The sequence below is a fragment of the Scyliorhinus canicula genome, chromosome 5, assembly GCF_902713615.1.
Source record: "Scyliorhinus canicula chromosome 5, sScyCan1.1, whole genome shotgun sequence".
Taxonomy (NCBI): Eukaryota; Metazoa; Chordata; class Chondrichthyes; order Carcharhiniformes; family Scyliorhinidae; genus Scyliorhinus; species Scyliorhinus canicula.
The window spans coordinates 21,554,437-21,576,451 of record NC_052150.1 but is presented as its reverse complement, the minus strand read 5'-3'; the positions used below and the strand labels follow the sequence as shown (position 1 = coordinate 21,576,451).

At 38.9% G+C, this 22,015-nt stretch overlaps 1 protein-coding gene across 2 annotated transcripts in view; it reads right to left on the bottom strand.

Annotated features, from left to right (window-relative positions):
- Positions 1–22,015, bottom strand: part of exoc2 (exocyst complex component 2) — a 273,825-nt gene that overhangs the window by 156,591 nt on the left and 95,219 nt on the right. For both annotated transcript variants that reach the window (XM_038796745.1, XM_038796746.1), the window contains exons 7-10: positions 13,155–13,235; positions 10,683–10,828; positions 10,513–10,594; positions 2,905–3,007 (exon numbers count right to left, since the gene is read on the bottom strand). In XM_038796745.1, the coding sequence (XP_038652673.1) occupies positions 2,905–3,007; positions 10,513–10,594; positions 10,683–10,828; positions 13,155–13,235 (412 nt within the window). The remainder of the gene's footprint in view (positions 1–2,904; positions 3,008–10,512; positions 10,595–10,682; positions 10,829–13,154; positions 13,236–22,015) is intronic.

Sequence of the window (22,015 nt, the reverse complement as noted above, 5' to 3'; positions counted from 1 at the left end):
CATGCATTTTGGAAGGTCTAATGCAGGTAGGGAACATACAGTGAATGGTAGAACCCTCAAGAGTATTGAAAGTCAGAGAGATCTAGGTGTACAGGTCCACAGGTCACTGAAAGGGACAACACAGGTGGAGAAGGTAGTCAAGAAGGCATACGGCATGCTTGACCTCATTGGCCGGGGCATTGAGTATAAGAATTGGCAAGTCATATTGCAGCTGTATAGAACCTTAGTTAGGCCACACTTGGAGTATCGTGTTCAATTCTGGTCGCCACACTACAGAAGGATGTGGAGGCTTTAGATAGGGTGCAGAAGAGATTTACCAGGATATTGCCTGGTATGGAGGGCATTAGCTATGAGGAGCAGTTGAATAAACTGGGTTTGTTCTCACTGGAATGACGGAGGTTGAGGGGCGACCTGATAGAGGTCTTCAAAATTATGAGGGGCATAGACAGAGTGGATAGTCAGAGGTTTTTCCCCAGGGTAGAGGGGTCAATTACTAGGGAGCATAGGTTTAAGGTGTTAGGGGCAAGGTTTAGAGAAGAAGTATGAGGCAAGTTTTTTTACACAGAGGATAGTGGGTGCCTGAAACTCGCTGCCGGAGGAGGTGGTGGAAGCAGGAATGATAGTGACATTTAAGGGGCATCTTGACAAATACATGAATAGGATGGGAATAGACCCAGGGAATGTAGAAGATTTTAGTTTAGACGGGCAGCATGGTCGGCACAGGCTTGGAGGGCTGAAGGGCCTGTTCCTGTGCTGTACTTTTCTTTGTTCTTTGTTCTAACCTGTACATCCTTGGACTGTGGGAGGAAACCGGAGCATCTGGAGGAAACCCACACAGACACGGGGAGAACGTGCAAACTTCACACAGTCGCCCAAGGCTGTAATTGAACCCGGGTCCCTGATGCTGTGAGGCAGCAGTGCTAACCACTGTGCCACAAATACCTTTCGTTAATGTTCAACAAGTGGATATTATCCAAGGAGGAATTTATATTCAGAGTAATAGGATCTTCTGTAATTGGAATATTGAATACTGGATCATTTTTATCAAAATCTTGCAATATTAGCCCTAAGATGCAATATTGAGTGCTTTCTGTGCATGGTTTTGAATTTTGAAGTATTTGTGGAAGTAGACTGTCTGAACCAATAGTTTCTATTTGTAAACTTATGAAGATAAAATATATTTTAAAAGGCATTCTTTTGACAAAACATACAACATTTTGCTCATCTGGGTGATTTTTGTACAATCTACCAAGATTGAACAAGTAAATTGAAGGGGGACAATTATTAAGTATAAATTGGAAATATTACCTACTCCTAGCATACAAAACGAAACATTAATTATTTCTAGGAGGCAGTTCATGCTAGTCATTTTACATTCTTATACATGTGAACATATGGCCCCATCAACACAAGCAGTATTAAAGGGAAGCCTCTAATACAGCTGAGGAGGTAAAAATAATTATTGAACTAAGCATACCACAGTTTATGTCAACGTTAGAATGCATGGGATGTATTTATTTTAATGTTCAAAGAAGGGATTGAGGCTTCACTTTTGTGAAGATATCAGTCGAATGTTGCCATAAATTGCATTCAACATATGTGGGTAGGATTGTTGTTGTTTGAACATTGCTACTCGTAGTGCTGGAGGTGGTAGAGGTACCTAACACTGTGAATATTAAGCTGAAATTAATGGTGAGATTTGTGAACTTATGCATACATTTTTTACTTTGCATAAGTGATAATGCTGTCCAGTATCAGGCATAGAACAGTTTTAAATGGTTTTTAAACATTTAATCTAAGTATCAAACGTCCTTTTTGTTTCCTTACCCATAATAAAATCTCAAGTTTCACAATAATAGTAGACACCCAGGGCCTCTCAGCTCCAGACTATATCACAGCCTTAGTCAAAGCATGGAGAAAAGATCTATAAGGGAGGTGAAGGTTATTGCCCTCGAATTTAGGGCAGCATTTGACCAAGCATGGTACCAAGGACGCCTGACAAAAGTAAAGACAATGGAAATCAGGAGGAAAATTCTCCATTGGTGATCCTCATAACAGGCGCCAAGGAAGATGGCTGCGGCTGTTGGAGGCCAATCATCTCAGCCGGAGTACCCTACATGAGTGCCCTAAGCCCAACCACCTTCAACTGCTTCATTAATGAACTTTCTTCCATTATATGATCAGAAGTGGGGATGTTTGCCAATGATTGCAGAGTGATCGGTAGTGTTCATAACTGCTCAGATACCGAAGCAGTCAATGCCCGCATGCAGCAAGGCCCGGATAATATTAGGCTTGAATTGACAAGTGGCCAATAACATTTAGGCCAAGAAAACAGCAGATAATGGTCATCTGCAACAAAAGAGAATCTAACCATCTCCCTTTGACGTTCAGTGGCATTACCATTGCTGAATTCCCCACTATCAACATCCTGGGGGTTACCATTAACCAAAAACATAAATAGACCAGCCATTTAAATGCTGTGGTTACATGGGCAGGTCAGAGGCTGGGAATTCTGCAATAAGCAACTCATCCCTGATTGTCCAAAATCTTGCCCTAAACCTATCTACTATCTACAAGGTGCAAGTCAAGAGTTTTATGGAATATGGTGCATCTACCCAAGTGCTGCTCAAACAACACAAGAAGCTGAACATCTCTCTTTAATAGTCATTTGCTCTAATGTCTCCGTACGTTGCTCTGTGTAAAATTTTGCTTGATAGGCTCCTGTGAAGTATCTGGAGCATGTTAGTGTGTTAAAGGTGCTACATAAGTTGTTGTTAGCTGTCAGTTTTAATATCCATCATTTAAAGAATGAATAGATGTTCAGAAATGGAACTGGAAAAAAAAAGCAATGATCTATACAGTGGAGCATTATTTTGTTCATGAATCATGAAGTATTCCATTTACCTGATATATCTTTTCTGGTCATGCAAAGTCGATGGCATCTCGAGTAACTTGCTCATCAGCAGTTTCCTCAGTGCATCAATACGTGTTTCTACTTCAGCATAAACTGGTGCAGGGAAGAAAAGGTTTTTTTTTTTAAAAAAGGTTCCGATCAAAAAACCAAGTTATAAACTAGCGAAGCAGAACTGAAATCCAGTTTGTGTAACAGCATCACTGGAGTGTTATTATGTGAAGGACTGCAAATGTTCAAGAAGGTGGTTCATTGTCAGTTTAAGGTAATTAAAGATGAGTAATAAATACAGCCTTTCTGGTGTTGTCCAAAATGCCCAGAACACAAAATACACTACCTTGTGGCGTTATTAACATTTTGTTATGAATGAAGCAATGACTGCCTATTAACACCAAAAAGCTATTCCACAACACAGGTCAGGACTCTTCCAACAAGATGCTGTAACCTTTTACAAGTGACTTTTGTTATCTATCATTTGATTTTCCTTCGGTTTTCTTCCACACCAGCTCAATTGCTCAAGCAATGCTGAGAAATTGCATGAGACAATTGAGAGCATAAACACACAACTTGCCATGATGCACAAAAGGGACCATGATAGGCTAACAGAGCCATTGTATTTTTTAGGTCAGAATAGCGTCTTCTAGTTTCCTGCCACGATTAAATACAAACATTAAATCATCCAGTAGTTAAGGTTTTGTGAACCAATTAGTTTCATAAATCATCAGTAGTTAGCTTGGTTAATAATGGTGAACCTATTTGAAATCGAGGAGGATCCGGAAGTCTCCTATTGTAATGACCCATGTGTTTTTGGGGATGGAAATCCTATAATTTATGTTGGGGTGATAGTCCAATCAAGAACTAGGATTCTATTGGAGATGAGTCTGGCAAAGCAAATTACTTCCAGTAACTAATCATACAACCAGGTTCTCTGGGAGATAAACAAAGTATTGGCAGAGGGTCAACCAGAAGTTAATTATACAATGAGTAGGTTGTGGATGTGGTGATGTCTCAAGTCAAATTTTAGGTTTCAGCTTCTGATAAATATCAAACTGGAGTTATTGGAGAGTGCAAGTCAAATGAATGTAGAAGGAAAGTTGATTAAATAATTTCAGTTGTAATTACAAGTAACTGTATTCATTGTACTTTTAATATGTTAATGTATCTGACAATTTAAGATGGAGTCCTATTATTATTCATATTCTTTGATTTTAGTCAATTCCTCGATTTTCTGATTCCCAAATGAAAAAAAAATACATCCCCAGTCTCTACCAAGATCATAACACTATACAAAGAAGCAATGATAATGGGGATTCCTGAAAACACCCTTTTCTCAATCCCTTTGTGCATCCTAAAATCTTGCCAAGGAAATTATAAAGTTAATTTTCTGCAGTTCAGAAATGCCAGCTTGCTGATCAGACAGAAAACCCAACTGCCCATTTGCAATGGTTAAAAAAGCTCTATCGCTGTTATTTAGAAACTTTTTTAAGCCAGCATTTGAACAAGTACATCAGTTCTTTTAGTTAATGAAACATTAGGAACCTCTTGCAACACTACATAAAAGTTAGGGGGTTCCATGAGAATTTGAGGAGTGTGCTCCTTGCATTTAATAATTTCATTGCTCTTGATCTGCATCCATAAGGTGAACCGATTTTGGACAGGCAGTGTTGTTGCTATGAGAGGCCACTTTAAAGGGAACCAAGGTGTTGCTCCTACTTTGCCAGATAAATAAAAGTGGTGCTGTTAATATCTTAATAATCATAAATTTATTTTCTAATCCAGCTTCCTTTTGAAGATGTTAATTGGCCATGAAACAACTGACTTCCTCAAGTAAGTCTGCTTCACACGTCCAATAGTCTAACCTCACTCATTAATTTGCGGGTATCGTACTTCTGCCCACTAATCCTAAACTCGTCATTCAAGTTAAATGCTTTGCTTACTTCAACTCTGTTTAAACAAAGAATGATTTATATTTCATATACAGTTCCACCTGGAATTCCAGCCCTGCATGAATATTAGGACATATTTCACATCTCTCAAAGATATAGTCCACTGAGAAATAAAGGCTCCATGGGAAGGACGCACTGTCTGTGGTTAACTAAGGCAGTTAAGGGTGGTAACAAATTGAAAAAAAAAACTGTATAATGCTGCAAAGATTAGTGGTGGGCCAAAAAGTTGGGAACATTTTAGAAGCCAGCAAAGGATAACAAAAAAAATGGAGGGGGAAATTAGAGTACGAAAGAAAACTAGAAAAAAAATATTTTTCAAAAATAGTAAAAGTTTCTGCAAGTACATAAACAGGAAAAAAAACAGCAAAAGTGAGCATTGGTTCCTTCGAGGGCTTGACTGGGAAATGGCAGACTGAATAAGTATTTTGTATCTGTCTTCACAGCAGAAAACACAAAAATGCATCCAAGAACTAGTTGAAAAGCAGGGGTGGGGGTGGGCTTGGGGGGGGGGGGGGGGGGGGGTGAAAGAGTACTAGGAGGCCTAATGAGACTAAAGTCTGACAAGTCCCTGGACCTTATGGTCTTCGTCCTAGAGTTCTAAAAGAAATAACTGCAGAGATAGTGGGTGTGCTGGCTAGGATTTTCATAATTCACTAGATTCTGGAACAGAGGATTGAAAGTTAGCAAATGCAACATTGCTATCACAGTAGCTAGCACTGTTGCTTCATAGGGTCCCAGGTTCGATTTCCAGCTTGGGTCACTGTCTGTGCTGAGTCTGCACGTTCTCCTTGTGTCTGTGTGTGTTTCTTCTGGGTGCTCCAGTTTCCTCCCACAAGTCCCGAAAGATGTGCTGGTAGGTAATTTGGACATTCTGAATTCTCCCTCCGTGTGCTGAACAGGAGCCGGAATGTGGCAACTAGGGACTTTTCACAGTAACTTCACTGCAGCGTTAATGTAAACCTACTTGTGACAATAAAGATTATTATTATTATTATTATAAGAAAGGAGGGAGAGATAAAGAAGCCATTTAGCTTGATATCAGTCATTGGGCAAGTGCTAGATTCTATTACTATAATAATAATCTTTATTAGTTTCACAAGTAGGCTTGCATTAACACTGCAATGAAGTTACTGTGAAAATCTCCTATTCACCACACTCCAGTGCCTATTTGGGCACACTGAGGGAGAATTCTCAATGTCCTAACAAGCACGTCTATGGGGCATGTGGGGGGAAACTGGAGGACCCGGAGCCACCCAGTCAGACACAGGGAGAATGTGCAGACTCTGCACAGACAGTGATCCAAGTCGGGAATCGAACCTGGGTCCCTGGTGCTGTGAAGCAACAGTGCTAAGTCTCAACAATACACTTAGCAAAGCATAGCATGATTGGAGCAAGTCAACATGGTTTGTAAAAGAGAAGTCTTATTTGACAAAGCTAGGAGAGTTTTTTTGAGCATGTAACTAGTAGGTTAGATAAAGGGGAACTGGAAAATGCAGTGTCCACACAAATTTTGGCATTTGTGTGGCGCCTTATCAAAGGTTTAATATGAAAAATAAGGGTTTGTGGTGTTGGGGGTAATATATTAGCATGAATAGAAGATTGATCAATGGACAGGAAGCAGAGGCTTGGGATAAAATGGAGTATTTTCAAATTGGTAGGTTGTGACTGGTGGAGTGCTGCAAGGGTCAGTGGAAGGCCTCAGCTTTTTACAATCTACATTAATGGCTTGGATTTAAAAAAAACGTAATACATCTAGGTTTGCTTAGGATATGAAGGTAGTTGAGAATGCATGCGATAAGTGAGCGGGCAACGAAGTAGCAGAAGTAGAGAAGTTTCAGGTTATTCACTTCAGCTAATAAGTATAGAAAATCAGACTTGTTTTTTAAAGGTGTGAAATACATAAATATCAATGTTCAGAGAACTTGGGTGTATTTGTACAAGTAACACAAACAGTTAACACGAAGGTACAGCAATCAATTGGCCTTTCATGCAAAGAGATTAAGGAACAAAAAAAACATCTTACTAAAGTAGTACAGGTGTTTGGTGAGACTATAGCAGAAACAGTGTGAGTAACTTTGGTTTTTATATTTAAAGACTATGACAAATATATAGTTCATGGGTCCATGTTGATATTTTCAAGGTAATGGTTAGTTCCGGGAAGATTAAAGTTACAAATGCAACTAAAGCAGGCTGAAGTTTTTTTTTAACATTTAAGAGGTTGGGGCCTGGTGGCTTGGGTTAACAGTTAGAAAGGGAAGATTATAAAACAGCAGGTGGGCTTACTTAGCTGGAGGACTGGGAATGTGGCAACTATGCCACTTGCAAAGCGGTACTGCCCAGCAAGATGTTTTGTTTTGGGGGTTAGAGCTGTTTGAAAGTATTCAGTGAACCCCGAAAGGCTACATCATCATGGAGATGGGTGGTGCTTTAGAAGGCTCTCTGGGTTTAATTGATCTGAGTGTTCTGCAGCTGAGGAAGGAAGAGTTATCAGGGGGTTGTAGGCAGTTAGAAAAGTCCTGGGAACCATTCAGTGCAGTTGAGCGTTGCAGTTTAGGCCTCATGCAGTTCGCAGAACACCAAAGCCTTGGGAGCTGCTAGTAGGCGCCTGGAGTTAGGGCTCAAGAAAGTCCTGGGGAGCTGAGCAGGTGCCAGAAGGTCAATGGTCCCATGTCATTAGGGCTCAGAAAAGCCCTGGAAGTCACATTATAGCTCAGTGCAGCCAGGAGAGTGGGGCTAGGAGACAGTGCCATTTAGTGAAGCAAGAGTTGGACGTGTGCTGGTAAATTGAGGATGGAATGCAGCTTTGCGAATCCTATGAATGCACGAGAAGAGATTAAACCATTGGTAATTCAGAGGCTAGATCTTCAAGATCCAGGAGTTGAAATCCCTCATGATCTGTTATAATGCAGTGTGATGTGTTTTACAACAGTTTGCCTGTTAATTCATGTTTGCCTTCTGTTTATTCTGAATGTTAAAGTAGAAGATATATATTGTAGAATGTTTTACTTTTCCGACGTTGTAAAATTTATTTTGTTTGTATAAAACTATAGAATCTTGTGGCTTTATTCTCTTAAGTGGGTAACTGGGATTTCAAACTTTTTCTACTTTAAAGAAAAAGTTGCTGGTCCCTAATCGGACCATAACAGATGGATACCCTTGCATTAGAGGCAGCACATTAAAGATTCACTCAGTTAGCCCCAGAAGCACTGGAAAATCATGAGATCATAAGAAATAGGAGGAGTAGGCCATTCAGCCCATGGAACCTATTCCACCATCCAATAAAATCATGGGTAATTTGATTGTGGCTTTAACTTCACTTTCCTGCCTGCTCCTCATAACCCCTGATCCTGTGTCAATAAAAAGTCTGTTTAACCCAGCCTAGAGTCATTAAACCAGCCTCCACTGCTCTCAGGGGAAGAGAATTCCAAAAATTATTGACCTCAGAAGATATTCATCCTCATCTCCATCTTAAATGGGAGATGCCCCTTACTTTCAAACTGTGCCCCCTTGTTCTAGATTCCCCGACTAGAGGAAACATCCATTCAGCAGCCCTCTGTCAAACCCGCTCAGTACCTTACAGATTTTTAAAGGTTCCCAGGAGGTATTGGAATTATACATACTTTAAGTTACCACAGGAGGCTGAGAGCACTGGGATATTTCACTCCAGCAAAGCATAGGCTTTGAGATGACTTGACAAAGATATTTAAAGTAACATAGGAATTTGGCTACCTTGGTGAGTAGACAGCAAAAACCTGAGGAAATAAGTACGTGCATGGTAAAATGACCAACAGCCTGAATCTTAGGCCCGATATACAATTAAGACACTTCAAAATAAACCACAGTCAGATAGGCCTGATGGGAATTCAAACAACCAAGTTTGAATACACTGGAAAGAGACAAACAGCCGATGCAAGTCTGATCTGTAATGTAAACAGGAGATCACAAAGAAAATCGTCCCTATTCAAATGGACCGATTGTTGTGGATTGCCCAGATCAAGCCAAATTTTCTGGCACCCAGATTTCCCACCATCTCCTTACATGGGATAAATTTACGTGCGGACAATGCATCGAGGGGTGGGAGTTCCTGGTGTCGTACAGAGATGCAATCAGCAACTCCATTGGGTCTTGTGACCCCTGCCCAGAGACCATATTGGCTGAGGGCCAGAGAAACATCTGGAAGGGCACAAAGAGGGGGGTAATACCAAGCACCCAGGGGCCCTTCCCAGCAAAGATTTGACATAGAGGCAGCGGAGAAGACTAGACAGCGGACCAGAGAATAGATGGAAGAAGCGTGCAAGACCCACCTTCGCCAATGTGGGCCCTGAGACAACTGATGCTCAGAGGATCGGACCTGCAGGTCGATCAAGTTCATCGGCATGGGTAGTGTTAGAATCTTAGGCATATTATAGTTGGGATAATTTGGGAGCGTAACTGCTTCATTGCTCTTGAAAATAAATTTTGGTTGAATTGTGAACTTGTGTTTATCCTTTGTTCATTTTGTAAATAAGGGCACCTGGTTAAAACTTTTTAAGAACAAACTGTTAGAAGGTCTGATAATTTGCAGATAACATGTAGCAGCAAAACAGAACTAAATTAGAGGTCAAGAGGTTTCTCTTTATCACAATGGATCACTGACTTCTAGAATGAATCATCTCCTCATGTAGTGAATGGGGATTTTCTGCAAATGTCCGGGGGGGGGGGGGCGGGGGTCAGGACGGGTTTTTGGCTGAGATAACTGTTAATACATAGAAAATCTAGATGACTAAATAGACGCTATGATCTGTGAAAAACTCTGCGATCTCCTGAACTAATTTTGATTATCTTCGGGATTTTTTCTACCTCTGTGAGAAGCCGAAGTAGCTGCTGGACAGGAGCATTGAGGGTGGAATACCTAATTAGAAAATGACTGTGTTAGGAGGACGTAAAGGATTAGTGGGTTTTTGCTGTCCATTCATTTTGTAGGTTTGAATTTTGCAATAAATCATAAAATAAACTAATTTGCGCATCATGGCTTCATTATATCAAAATATCCAGGACATGAGATTATGTTGCTGAGATGTCCATGTGATTGCAATCTCCAAAATGGAACACAAGTGATATGCTCGAGAGTTCCAAGGTAAAGAATGAACATACCCAGTGACCTTCAGAAGACTTGTTCCGGGGAAAGAGCTTCATAGTAATGTTGATTTGACAACCAATGCAGCAGACATGGTCAACTACAAAGTTTAATTAATGTAAGGTTTCTGGTGCAATCCAAATAAAACCACTATTCTTTATCAATGTGGACGATCAAAATAATAGACTACAATCATTCAGAAAAATAAATAATATGATGCGTCTATCAAATCACAAACTGATGAGTGTCATCCAAGAATTCAGTTGACTGCAAGGAACAGATTCCCACCAAATATTCATTAGGGTACATTGATTTTGAACCCTTAATTTAGTTGTAGTAGTCCCTTCATTCCAGCAGAGTTTGCATCTGAATTTGAAATTTTGCCAGGAGTACTGTTTGATGTAGTTTTTCCAAGCCCCAAGTTCCCAAATATATGATATGTAAACAGTAAAAAGTTATAGTACAAGTCAGACTTTTGCTGTATTTTCAAACATGTGCATTGCTAAATATAATGTATTTCTTAAAATCACAAGAATTACCTTTTTGGAACACGCGAACTTCAGTTTTCCCAAACAGTGACTTAGCCTTTTCATAGTCATTTATAACTACATCATAATCGCCCTAAAAAAAGACATACAACATACAGAATTGTAGAATACCAAAAGCATCCTGAGTAAATTATTTTTATAAAGTGCTAATAGTCACTGACCTTTTGAATGTTCTTTTCAATGTTAAGAGGAAGATTGAAGAGAAATTTAAAACGTTGAAGAACATTTAGGGCATTTCTTGTAGAATCTGCTTTGTCTTTGCGTCCCAAGACTTCTTGGAACAGTGTGTCTGCGGTGGTACTTGCGCCTGGAAAGAAATAAACGATTTGTTACATAAATTTATTTCTACAGAATACTACTACTTCCAGAAGTGCCACACACTGTTACAAATCAGCAGTCTGACTTGTCAGAAGGCTGATAGTTTCAATCAAACCTATTTCAAATTGATGGATATTAGCTAGCATTTCTATCGCAACCTCAATGCAGACCACGGCTACAGTTTCAATTTAAGGGCAGCTTAGAAGTGGAATTAGGGTCCAATCGGACAATAAGGAAGACTTGCTGGAAGAGGAATCCTGACTCTGTTTCACTTCAGAGCAGGTAAGGCCTTACCTTTAAAAGTCCACTACAGCACCTCAGTATTCTGAAATATTTCAGGTCAATGCTAAACATTCAGTATAAATGAAATTATAACACTCTGACATGAGACTGTCAAAATAAAGCAGAAAACTTAATTCAATGTCCTGAAATAGATGGTAAATTCGGTTAGAAGGCAAGCCACAGTTAAAAAAAAATACCAGTAACTGTCTGGATCATAAATATATGCTGGGAGCTGTTTTTCTTCCTATATGAGTGAAGGTTTCAATGTTAAGGACTCTTGCTCAACTTGCTTTAATTATTATTTTTACCTTATTCAAACAGTTTATTTTTCTTTACCACTGTCATTTTGCCTGCTGACTAGCATTTTTAATATACGTCCAGGCACATATTTCTCCTCACATTTGAAAACAACAATCAGAAATGAAGTCTGTAAATTGTAAAGTATTTTGGTCATTGTTCATCCGTATGCTTCTAAAAAACTTCTAAATGTTCTTCCCCAACCGCCTTGTGGAAGAGCTTTCACCAATTATTAACGCCTACTTTTCTTCCCTTTCAGTTTTTTAACAAGAAAACAAACATTTAAATTTGGCAAAAACAAAAAAAATGTCTAAAATAGATTTGTTGTTTAATGTTACCAAAAAGGGTTTGCATTATTTGGTCTGGTGACTATACTTTAAGCAAAGATAGAAAAAAAAGCACATCGATCACACTGGGTGGCTTGCATGCCATTTTCTGCAGTCAGCTCCTTGGGTGGCCCACAGAAATTAAATGTAGTCTGCTAAATACCCACGTTCACATTTCGCTCCAATGTGTACATTGAGTTTGAGATTTTTATGCATCAGCATAAGCATTTCAGTGAAATTTATTTCTCCATTACGGAATAAAAAAATCAACTTCATCGCAAAGTTAGCTTTCGTATTTTATAGCAACTGCAATATTATCCACTTTAAAGGAACCAGCTCATTTATTCAAGTTTATTTACTTAAGTTAAAGGAAAAGTACTTGTTTATTTACTGTACATTATCATGATTCATTTCCCCTCCAGCAACTTGTAATAATGTTAAAGAGATATGTCAAATACTGTACTCCAATTTCAGTGATAAAATAGAAAATCAGTGACTGATCCGTTCTTAAAACCTTGCTGCATTTCCATTTCAGATTTCCTTCGTCTTAACTCGGATGATACTGAACAGTCTCAAAAAAGAAAATATTCCTGACAACAATGATGTAAGTTGGAAAAAGCTATTGACGATCTATGCTTTACAAACACTAGTGCAAAATTATTTCCATATTTAATTTTTAGTATATGATGCATGATTAATAAATCAAGGCCATTAAATGTACAATTTTGCTGCAATTAAGTTACGTAATGATTTGTTTTAAAAAACTAGTTTCAACTGTGCTTCAGTTAACGAATCCTGATATCAAATTTCTCATAAGATCACCATATTAAACACGGATACACTCTTCAGTTTAAGCAGCTCCAATAAGGTGCAGATTTACTTAAGTCAGACACTTGTAGTTGATGCTGCTGAAGTTTCAGTAAATCAGGTCTTGCATATTTCAACCTGGTGGAAAAATGCTTTTATTGTGTAAAATGGATTTCATGTCTCCCAAATTTAATGCATCCACTGTCACTGAAATAAATTCTTCAACACAAGAACGTGTCAATGTTCCAGTCTTTATATCCCTTTATTAAACCAGACAACAATCACACTTTTCAGTAGGAGTTCAGTATGGAGAGCATTAGTATGTGCACACCTGGGTGTGTAAATACAATGTCAGATATGACAAATCATTGCCCACCTTTTTAAATAGGATGCAGATGCTGCGAGTTTGAACCTGAGGCACACTTTTCCCATTGCAAAGATAAAAATACACACTCGCGCAATTAGTGTTCATTATCATATAGAAACTTGGATAAATTTCAAAATACCCAGGTCACTGTCCGCTTACGAGCCTTTTAAGCAGAAATCCAATTGAACTGAATAATCATTTCCATACATAGGTATCACTGGAAAAGCACAACTTACTGTTGAGTACATTCTCCAATCTCTGCGTCATAGATCCTTCCACTTTTTCCGTCCCATCCACCTCCAGCTTTTGATGAATTGCTGGAATAAAATATGCAGTGAGCTCAATGGGCAATCACTTATTTCAGGGTTATAGAAAATGCAAAACTTAAAACACCACTTTTTTTTCTTCCACAACCACTTTACATTACCTCACCACTTTTGGTTCCTGGACCTAATACAAAAATAACTTCCAATTTCTTCAAGATAACTAACAAAACTAAGGGTACATAACTATACAATTGTAAAATAACTGATCTAACATCTTTATTACTTAAGTATTCTGCCTAATATATGTAATAGATTTGTGTGAAAAAATATTACTAATAAATCTAAAGCACATTTTAAGTGCTATTAGCAATATTCAACAATTAGTAATTAGTAATATTTAACAAAATTCAGTGATGAATAAAAGGAGCCTCTCCCAGAATTCTTCCGACATAGCGGGATTTGCTCCAGGCGCAATGCGGCCAGAGAATCGTCCCCAGTCTGTTTTAAGGTTTCTCAGGAGTCCAAAATATTGACCTCAGTTGTTATTATGACAAGCATCTAAATAAATAGAACTAGACTACACTTTTCAGAACAATAATGCAAAAGAAAGGTTTGACTTCTTATTCCCAATTTATATATAGAACAATCAAAAATAAATCAATTTTTACCAGCAACCACTGTGTTCTGTGTAGGTCAACAGTAAATTGCACTTGACAACACCAACTATGTAACTGATAATCTAGAACCACAATAGTGAATTCAAATAAGGGGCGAATTCAGCGGACAAATGTTAATGTCTGCTTTTGGGGCATGTTTAGCAGGGTATTTCTCGGTGGCTGCAGCGCCGAGGAACACCATTTTATTCAACGGCATTTTGCCTTTTTTTGGGCCTTGGGGAGTTACACCCTGCTGAGGCCACAGTGATATCCTGCTGGCAAGCTAATCTCTCCAGGAGGACCAGGTGTTCGCAGATCGGGGCACCATTTTGATCAGCAGCCCTAACCGTCCATCTCCCCCCCCCCCCCCCCCCCAACCTTATCAAGGCCCCTGGGGAAACCCCCTCCAATTGGTAAGGCAGCCCCCCAGGCCCGCTGGTGGCCATGCCATGGTGCCCTGGTGTCAAGGGGAGTGCCAGGACCATGCCATGTCCCCGACCATCCGGAGGTCTCCCATAGCTTGCAAGACACCCCCCCCCCCCCCCCCCACCCGTGTTGCCTTTACGCTTGGACCAGTCCTAAACAGTGCCCTGGCAAAGGCACGGCTGTCGAGTCCCGGGCACTGGGCCAATCCTGCATCCGGGTATATAAGAAGCCATTTGGCACATTTAAATATGCTGATCTGGATCTCGCTCAGCAGGCCCGGCGTAGAGCCCGATTTGGACCTCTCGTGCTATTCACCCGTTTCAGCAACAGGGTCACTGAATCGTGCCCAAGAACTCTTTAGCCTAGAGATACCGGTACCGCCTGGAGCAACACTGGTGAAGTAACAACTCCCTGGAGACTTTCTGCTTACTTGAGCAAAGAACCTTTAGTTGAGGAAAACAAACTGGCAAAATGGCACAAGTCCTGGCATTTTAAAGAAAGCAAGAGTAAACAATTACATGCGCCACTCCTTAACTGCATCATAATATTTGCATGTGGGTTTCATCCCCATAGCTTATTCAGAGAGGCTGATGTGGAAATATCAGAACAAAGACAACGCAGTTTACTACCTGAAGATCAAGATGTGCATTCATCAGTAATAATAATATTCATGTGTTATCAAACTTCAATGAATCTATGAGCTCTCGGATTTAAATTAATATTTACGAAATGACATATTTGCTACCTCATATGTAAATTGAATTTAAAAATTTGATTTGTGTCTCAGTTGACCATAGTGATAGAATCTGATGTGGTTGCAGTATTTCCCCGTCACCTCCCCAGCCTGCTATGATGTTGAGCCACTGGGTTCGCTGGTCTCCCTTTAGTTTCCCCCATATTCCTCCTTCATTTGCATCTTAGTTGCAACCACCTCCGTATTGAATTCAGCCTGATCTCCAATTCAAAAACTACCACCTCAGATAATTTCTAAATCCAAATCCTTGCTTATTTTGAGGGAAAAATTTGAATATGGGAAAACAAGTCCTCTGAAAGAAAACAATTATTTGGCTTACAAAGCTCCTCGTCCATATTTCTTTTTAAGCAGGATTAGAAAGAACTTTTTAAACTGTACAAGAAATTAATCAAATATTTTTGTTGAGATTTGCCAATACCAAATTAACTTGCACTGACACTTTCTCAGAAAAGGCAATTCTTTTCCTCCTTGTGCTATTGCTTATAAAACAAAAATTCTGTGAAATAACATTTGCATTTATACCACATTTTATCGCTTTGAAATGTAGAAAAGCATTTCCTGTCATTAATTAATTTTTGAAGTACAGTTTTTTAAAAATATATTGATAGTCTTGGCCGTCAAGATTATGGGAGCTCGTACATCGTGGCATGGCTATCATTAGATATAAAATGTTACAGACAAGCAGCAAAGTCATTACAGTAGCTATAAACTATAAACAGACCATGAAAACTATTTTGTACAACATTTCGAAATATCAGCTTGTTTTCGAAGAAAAGAAAGCTTGCTCTGCCAAGTATGTAAAACATCAGCCTCAATCTCAACTCGGACTGACCTATCCAGATTTAAAGGACCACTACTACTGTGACAATCCTAATATTTGATCGAGAACCACACCATAGCATTTAAGATTACTCCCTGATGAAGGGCAACAAAAGGCTGACTTTGTAAAGTAAGATATTTGTACTTTTACCCAAACTATTGGTTCATTATTCTGTTTTGTGCTCTATTTTTATACTCATGAATTGATGTTTCATTCATTTTGTGTTGCAGAGTCACACACACTTAGAGCTTGGTTAAAATGATACATATTGAATGTTCTTCGAGTCATCAAACCAAAAACAAAAAAAAAGACGAATATCCAGTATCCCCAATCTGGATTAATGAAACCCAAGCATTTCCAGCAAAAAGGATCCCTGTGCTAATCAAACTATGTTAAATTTCAAAACTGCATTTTCTACACCGACAAAAACTTGATAATTTGCAGACTTTAGTATGAAATTGTAGTCTTGCTCTTCCTCCAATTAAATAATAAATGCAGCCAAAACGTGAATTTACATGAAGCCGATGTGTTTTAAGAGTAGAAATTTCAGTCCGGATTTTTATTTCAGTACTTAGAACGTTAAATAGATAATTAAAATGCTTTTCCTGCCCCATCTTTCTTTTTTAATTTCTTGATCTGTCAAATCCAGGAAGGTGGAAATACATATTGATGGCATTATGAACCTAAAGTAAAAGCTTTTATAAACCATTCCTGACATGAGATTTTATTCTGACCTGTAGAATGTGAGCATGTCACCGTCTGCATGTGTAATTAAATCTACTAGAATTCCAGTAACCAGTAACCACACTACCTTTGCACTTCATAATGCTTTAACATTGGAAGAACATTTTAAAGAAATTAGGTCATAAAATTACAACCATGACATTTCTAGAAGTCGTTGAGGGCTGTTTCGGACAATTGAGTAACAACTGTGCTTGGCCGATTTAGCTGGCCCAGAATTAACGTGATACAAGTTTATACGTGCAGCCTGAAGCCCTTTTTCCTCCCTCACTACTGGCAGAGTATTCTCAAAACATACTCTAATTTATATAACTGTCAGCCTTTAACAGACAAACTACATCATGAATAGGGAGGCATGGACCTCCAACTATGCTTTTAAGCTTTTAACAACCATTCTTATGCCTTTTAAAAATATAAAGCAGCTGCAATAAAATTTAGAAATTGAATTGTCACACATTGTCACTTCTATTCAATTCCTACTTGGAATCTTCCCTCACCTTCCCTCATTTCAAACATACATGATTTGTTCCATTCAAATTTGATTTATTTCCATTGGAAGTGGGTGCACGCTAATAAATTTATGAACACTTAAGCCGCATTCTTATATATAGCGGTAATTCTTGACACTGGCTTAATTATTTTAATGCCACTTTTAACTGCCTCTGCTTTAAGCGATTTTAGCAGACAACGAGTAAATGACACAACCTAATGGCCTTCCCATAGCATTTCTCACCATGAGTTGGAGGATGTGTTTCTTTTAATGTTGCGAGTCGACTAAACTTCCAACTGCTCCCTCTTCCGAGCATACTGCTCCCCAGTCAACAAAATCCACTTTGCCCCTCCGTCCCGATCAGGGACATTTCTTCTATCTACTTAAACAGGGCACTTATCTTTCCTTCTTCTGGGATGCCATGCAAACTGGAGGTTTGGATTGTTGATGGGGAATGAGTGCACAAGATTGTAGTTAGGCAAAATACACAGTGAATCTTCTGAGTTCCTCTACTATAGAAATATTCAGAAATGCTAATGGCATCTCAGAAGTTACTGAATGGAACACACTGTGTCATTTTAAAAATTGAAGTCAAAGTGCAAAATACAGTAGGAAGAAAAATTAAGTGATATTCGTATTTCAAGACGTGTGTTGAAATAACTAAAGTTGAGAGAAACCTCGGAATCTTAATAGACTCAACAATCCACATGTCCAATGAATGCAGAACACCATCAACAATGTTAATAAGATATTGAACGATATAGTTAAAAGATTAGAACATGAGGCAGAGGAAGCCTTGGTCAAACTGTGGGGATCTTGTAAAACTGCACTTGATTAATTTGTCTGGTTTATGACTGTTGAGATCCAAGGAAATTATTCAAAAGCCAAACATGGAGAAAAGCCATGATTGATCCTTACAGTCAAAGTTCCTAATTATGAGGAAAGACTGCCAAAATTGAGGCTTTTAGTCCTTGGAATAGGATGTCTGAGAAATTACCTTTTACAGGTGTAAAGAACAGTTAAGGGCATGGAAAACATCAACCTCGAATATTACGTTGAATTAAATTGCAAGATTAAAATAGAATTTGAGCTCCAAGAAGCTAAATTTAGGATCCATATCTGATTATTGTTATTTATTTAAAGAGTCATCAATGTTCGGAATGGACTTCCAGATAAGAATGATGGCAATCAAAAACTGATGAAGCATTTCAAAAACACTCGATATGGCAATGAGGGAACTTCTAAAATCTTTCTGGATGATTTTAGATGGGTCAAAAATGGATTTTCAATCCATAAATATCTTATGAATATAGGCAGGCATACGAAATATATGCAGTAAAGGCAGAAGCAATGCCACTGAGTGTAATGAGTTAGTCTCTAGATTTTTTTTTCACAAGTAGATTGTTTAAATATTCTAGTGCCCTTCTGCCGATTTAGCTCAGTGGGCTAGACTGCTGGTTTATGATGTAGAACAAGGCCAGCAGTGAGGGTTCAATTACCGTACCGGCTGAGGAGGTTATTCATGAAGGCCCACCTTCTCAACCTTGCCCCTCGCCTGAGATGTGGTGAACATCAGGTTAAACCTCAAAGGGGAATGCAGCCTATGGTCATCTGGGACCACAGTGATTTTATCTTATCATAACTCAGTTTACAGTTTTTTTTTAAACTATGCTATTTCCATTAATTTGACAAGGATGAAATCAGTGCTAATCACATCCTCTTCCAAGGCCTAAAAGCTCACGTTTCGCCTGTTCATCCTTGCCAAGTTAATGGGACCAGCACAATCCTAAATAGTTGATCCAACAAGGATACGGAAGGCACTGAAAAGATTCCATCCAAAAGAATGTGCATGACCTTAGACATACATATCACTATAAAACTGTTCTTATACTAAAAAATAATTTAAATGTCACTCAAGTCAATAATTTTCCTTGGATGGGTATGAGGAAAATTAATTTCTATTAAAATGGACATTAAAAACTCTAGGTGCGATTCTGCAGGCCATTAACCGCAGGCGCAAAACCTGTAATGGTTGCAAACTCTGGCGAGGGGCCAAAAACAGGATTTGCACAGGCGAGATTTCCCACCAAGGGCACGGAGGTGCCCGGAAGCCCCAGGGTTGTTGGCAGAGGCCCTAGGGTTGTCACTCAGTGCTGGGGGTGCTGAGGGGAGAAATGCCCCTCTCCATGGGGAGAGGTGGGGCTTACCCTTATGTGTTGTTGGAGGGGGGGTTAAGAGGGCTGCATGCCAGACAACGCGCGGGGTGAGGGAAGGGGGGGGGGGGAAAAGAGTGCCCCCCCGGTGACATCGCGAAACACACCCACCAATTTGTTTCGGACAAAGTGTCTCAAGATCATGACAGAAAACCTGGCTGTGCTGCTGAAACATGCCAGTTTTCAGTCACACCCCATCACTGCCATTCTTTTGGAAAATTATGCCTTATGTAACCTTCAAAACAATTATTCTTATGAGATTGTATTTTCCATTCAACCTTGGCTATTTCCAAATAAATCTGCAGTAATGTCACAATCATTAACATTGATATGTAAATGTCTCATAACCAAAGATATGAAACAAATTTAAAGACTGTCCATTGTTAACATCTAAAATGAATTTAACTAAACGTTAAGTTATGTTACAAAATGTTATGAATACAAGGGGGGAGGGTGGCATTGATTAAGTGTAACCTAACCACAGGGTTCAGATAAAAATCCTAAACTGTCCAAACTTCACATTTGAAGTTCATGCCATTTAAATTCTAATTAGATCCAATTAATTAGATCTGCAGCTTGTACTCCTTCCCATGTATCTATTCTATTTATAATCCAATAGATTCCATTAGCACAAATTCACATGCAGTATACTAAACTAAATCATAATCAGTTCTTAAATTGTTTTTAATTAAATGGCTAATTAGCAGTCTAGTCTGTGATAGATTTGTGTAGCCTTAAAGGTTTCTAAATAGATTTTGTAAGTCATCAAGAAAACAATTGGAACCACTGAAAAGTCAAAACTCCACTTTGCTCAAATATCTTCAGTAAGAGAAAACTATACGCAAAGATAGTGACAAGCACAATTCACTGACGAATACATAACATTAATTACCATTCTTGGAACATTTACAAATATTGCCTCAAACTACACTATATTATCCCACTCTCAATTCATCTTCGTTTCCCAAAATACAACACAATAGATCAACTGTCCATGATTATAAACCAGCCTATGCTTTTAGCTGTCAGGAATATGATTACACAAGGTGTTCACATTTCATCAGAATTCTTATTTTCAGAAGCAGGGTAAAATAAAAAAGAAACTCTAATTTAGGAATTAAAACGGAGGAACATTTTGGACCCCAACGTCAGCTCTCGTTATTTTGCTTACATTTACAATAAATGCATTCCACTGCACAGTCTGGGTGCATTAAATTACTTGCAGCAAAGCCGGGCTCGTTTTTCTCATTGTTTACAAGTCTGTTCCCTCTCCGTTCCTACTTTCTCAAATCCAACTAAATATTTGTCGCAAATACTTAAAACAGAGACAAAAAATATATTGAAAGATCAATTTATAAATGGATGTCAGTGCGGAGGTGATGTACTGCAAAGAAATCTTTTGTTACCTATTGCCCTGTTTTCATTTCAATGAAATTCATTTCTGATGTACTCCACAAAGCAACACTGATTACTGGTACAGTCCAACAATGAACATACAGGCAAAGTACTTATTTGAATTTAGTACACATCATTCATTGTACCCAATTCCTAGCCAGTACTTAACTTTATAGCTACAGGAGTGCTGGATACAATTTCAGCATGAAGGAGGCTGATTTCCACTTAGATCAATGGCAGCTAACCAGACAGGCAGACCTGGATACATTATTTGAATATCTAGGTAAATGAAATGAAATGAAAATCGCTTATTGTCACGAGTAGGCTTCAATGAAGTTACTGTGAAAAGCCCCTAGTCGCCACATTCCGGCGCCTGTCCGGGGAGGCTGGTACGGGAATCGAACCGTGCTGCTGGCCTGCTTGGTCTGCTTTTAAAGCCAGCGGTTTAGCCTGGTGAGCTAAACCAGCCCCTCTTGGTTTACTGAACAAAGCAAGTCGACTGGAGACTATTTCCAGTTTTTAAATAATGAAGAATCTATTCAATTCTTCGTCAATTCATTCCATGCAATCATTTGACCACAGAAAAATACCACAAGGTCAATTTGACTAATTTGGATTCTGAAGTAAGTGGTCAAATAGTTCTCAAGTAATTACTCACATCATACGGTTGCACTATTTGATAAATTAAAGCAACAGCACAAGGTGTAGATGCAGCATTTTGAAACAATACTGGCAACGTGCCGACTCTACTCTACTGAGAACCTGATTTAAGTTATTTTTCTCAGCAGAAGAGAGAGAGCGTCAGCTGAGAATTATTCCGAGTGAGACACTGCTACCTCCTAGGTTGGGGGGGGGGGGGGGGAATTTGGACAAAATCCGCAAAAGTGTGGCACTGTCAATAGCCCAGGAGCAGACAGATCAGGCAGAGAATAAGAAGAATAAAATTAAATTAGCATTTTAAAATGTTACTGCAATATATTCATGCAACACTGGCATATTAACTTCTGTGTACAATACTGCACGACTTGCGACATGCAACAATGTGCCACAGGCAATGTCATTAGCAAAAATATGTTTTTTTAAGTTGTCAAAATTATTGACTTTTATTGCCATTTGCAATTCCCGAGAACAGTAGGTCAGTTTAAGGTGACTGTGACTCATCTTTGGCTTTTCACAGATGAATTCTAAGGCGATGAAGCGGACTTTCTTCTGTGCATTGTCTACGATAACAACCCAGAATTGGTAAAGATACTATCAAACTGTCAACCAAACTAACTGACATTAAGATGCACTGACACGATTTCCTTTTTCTTCAAGGGATCAACTTCAACACCCA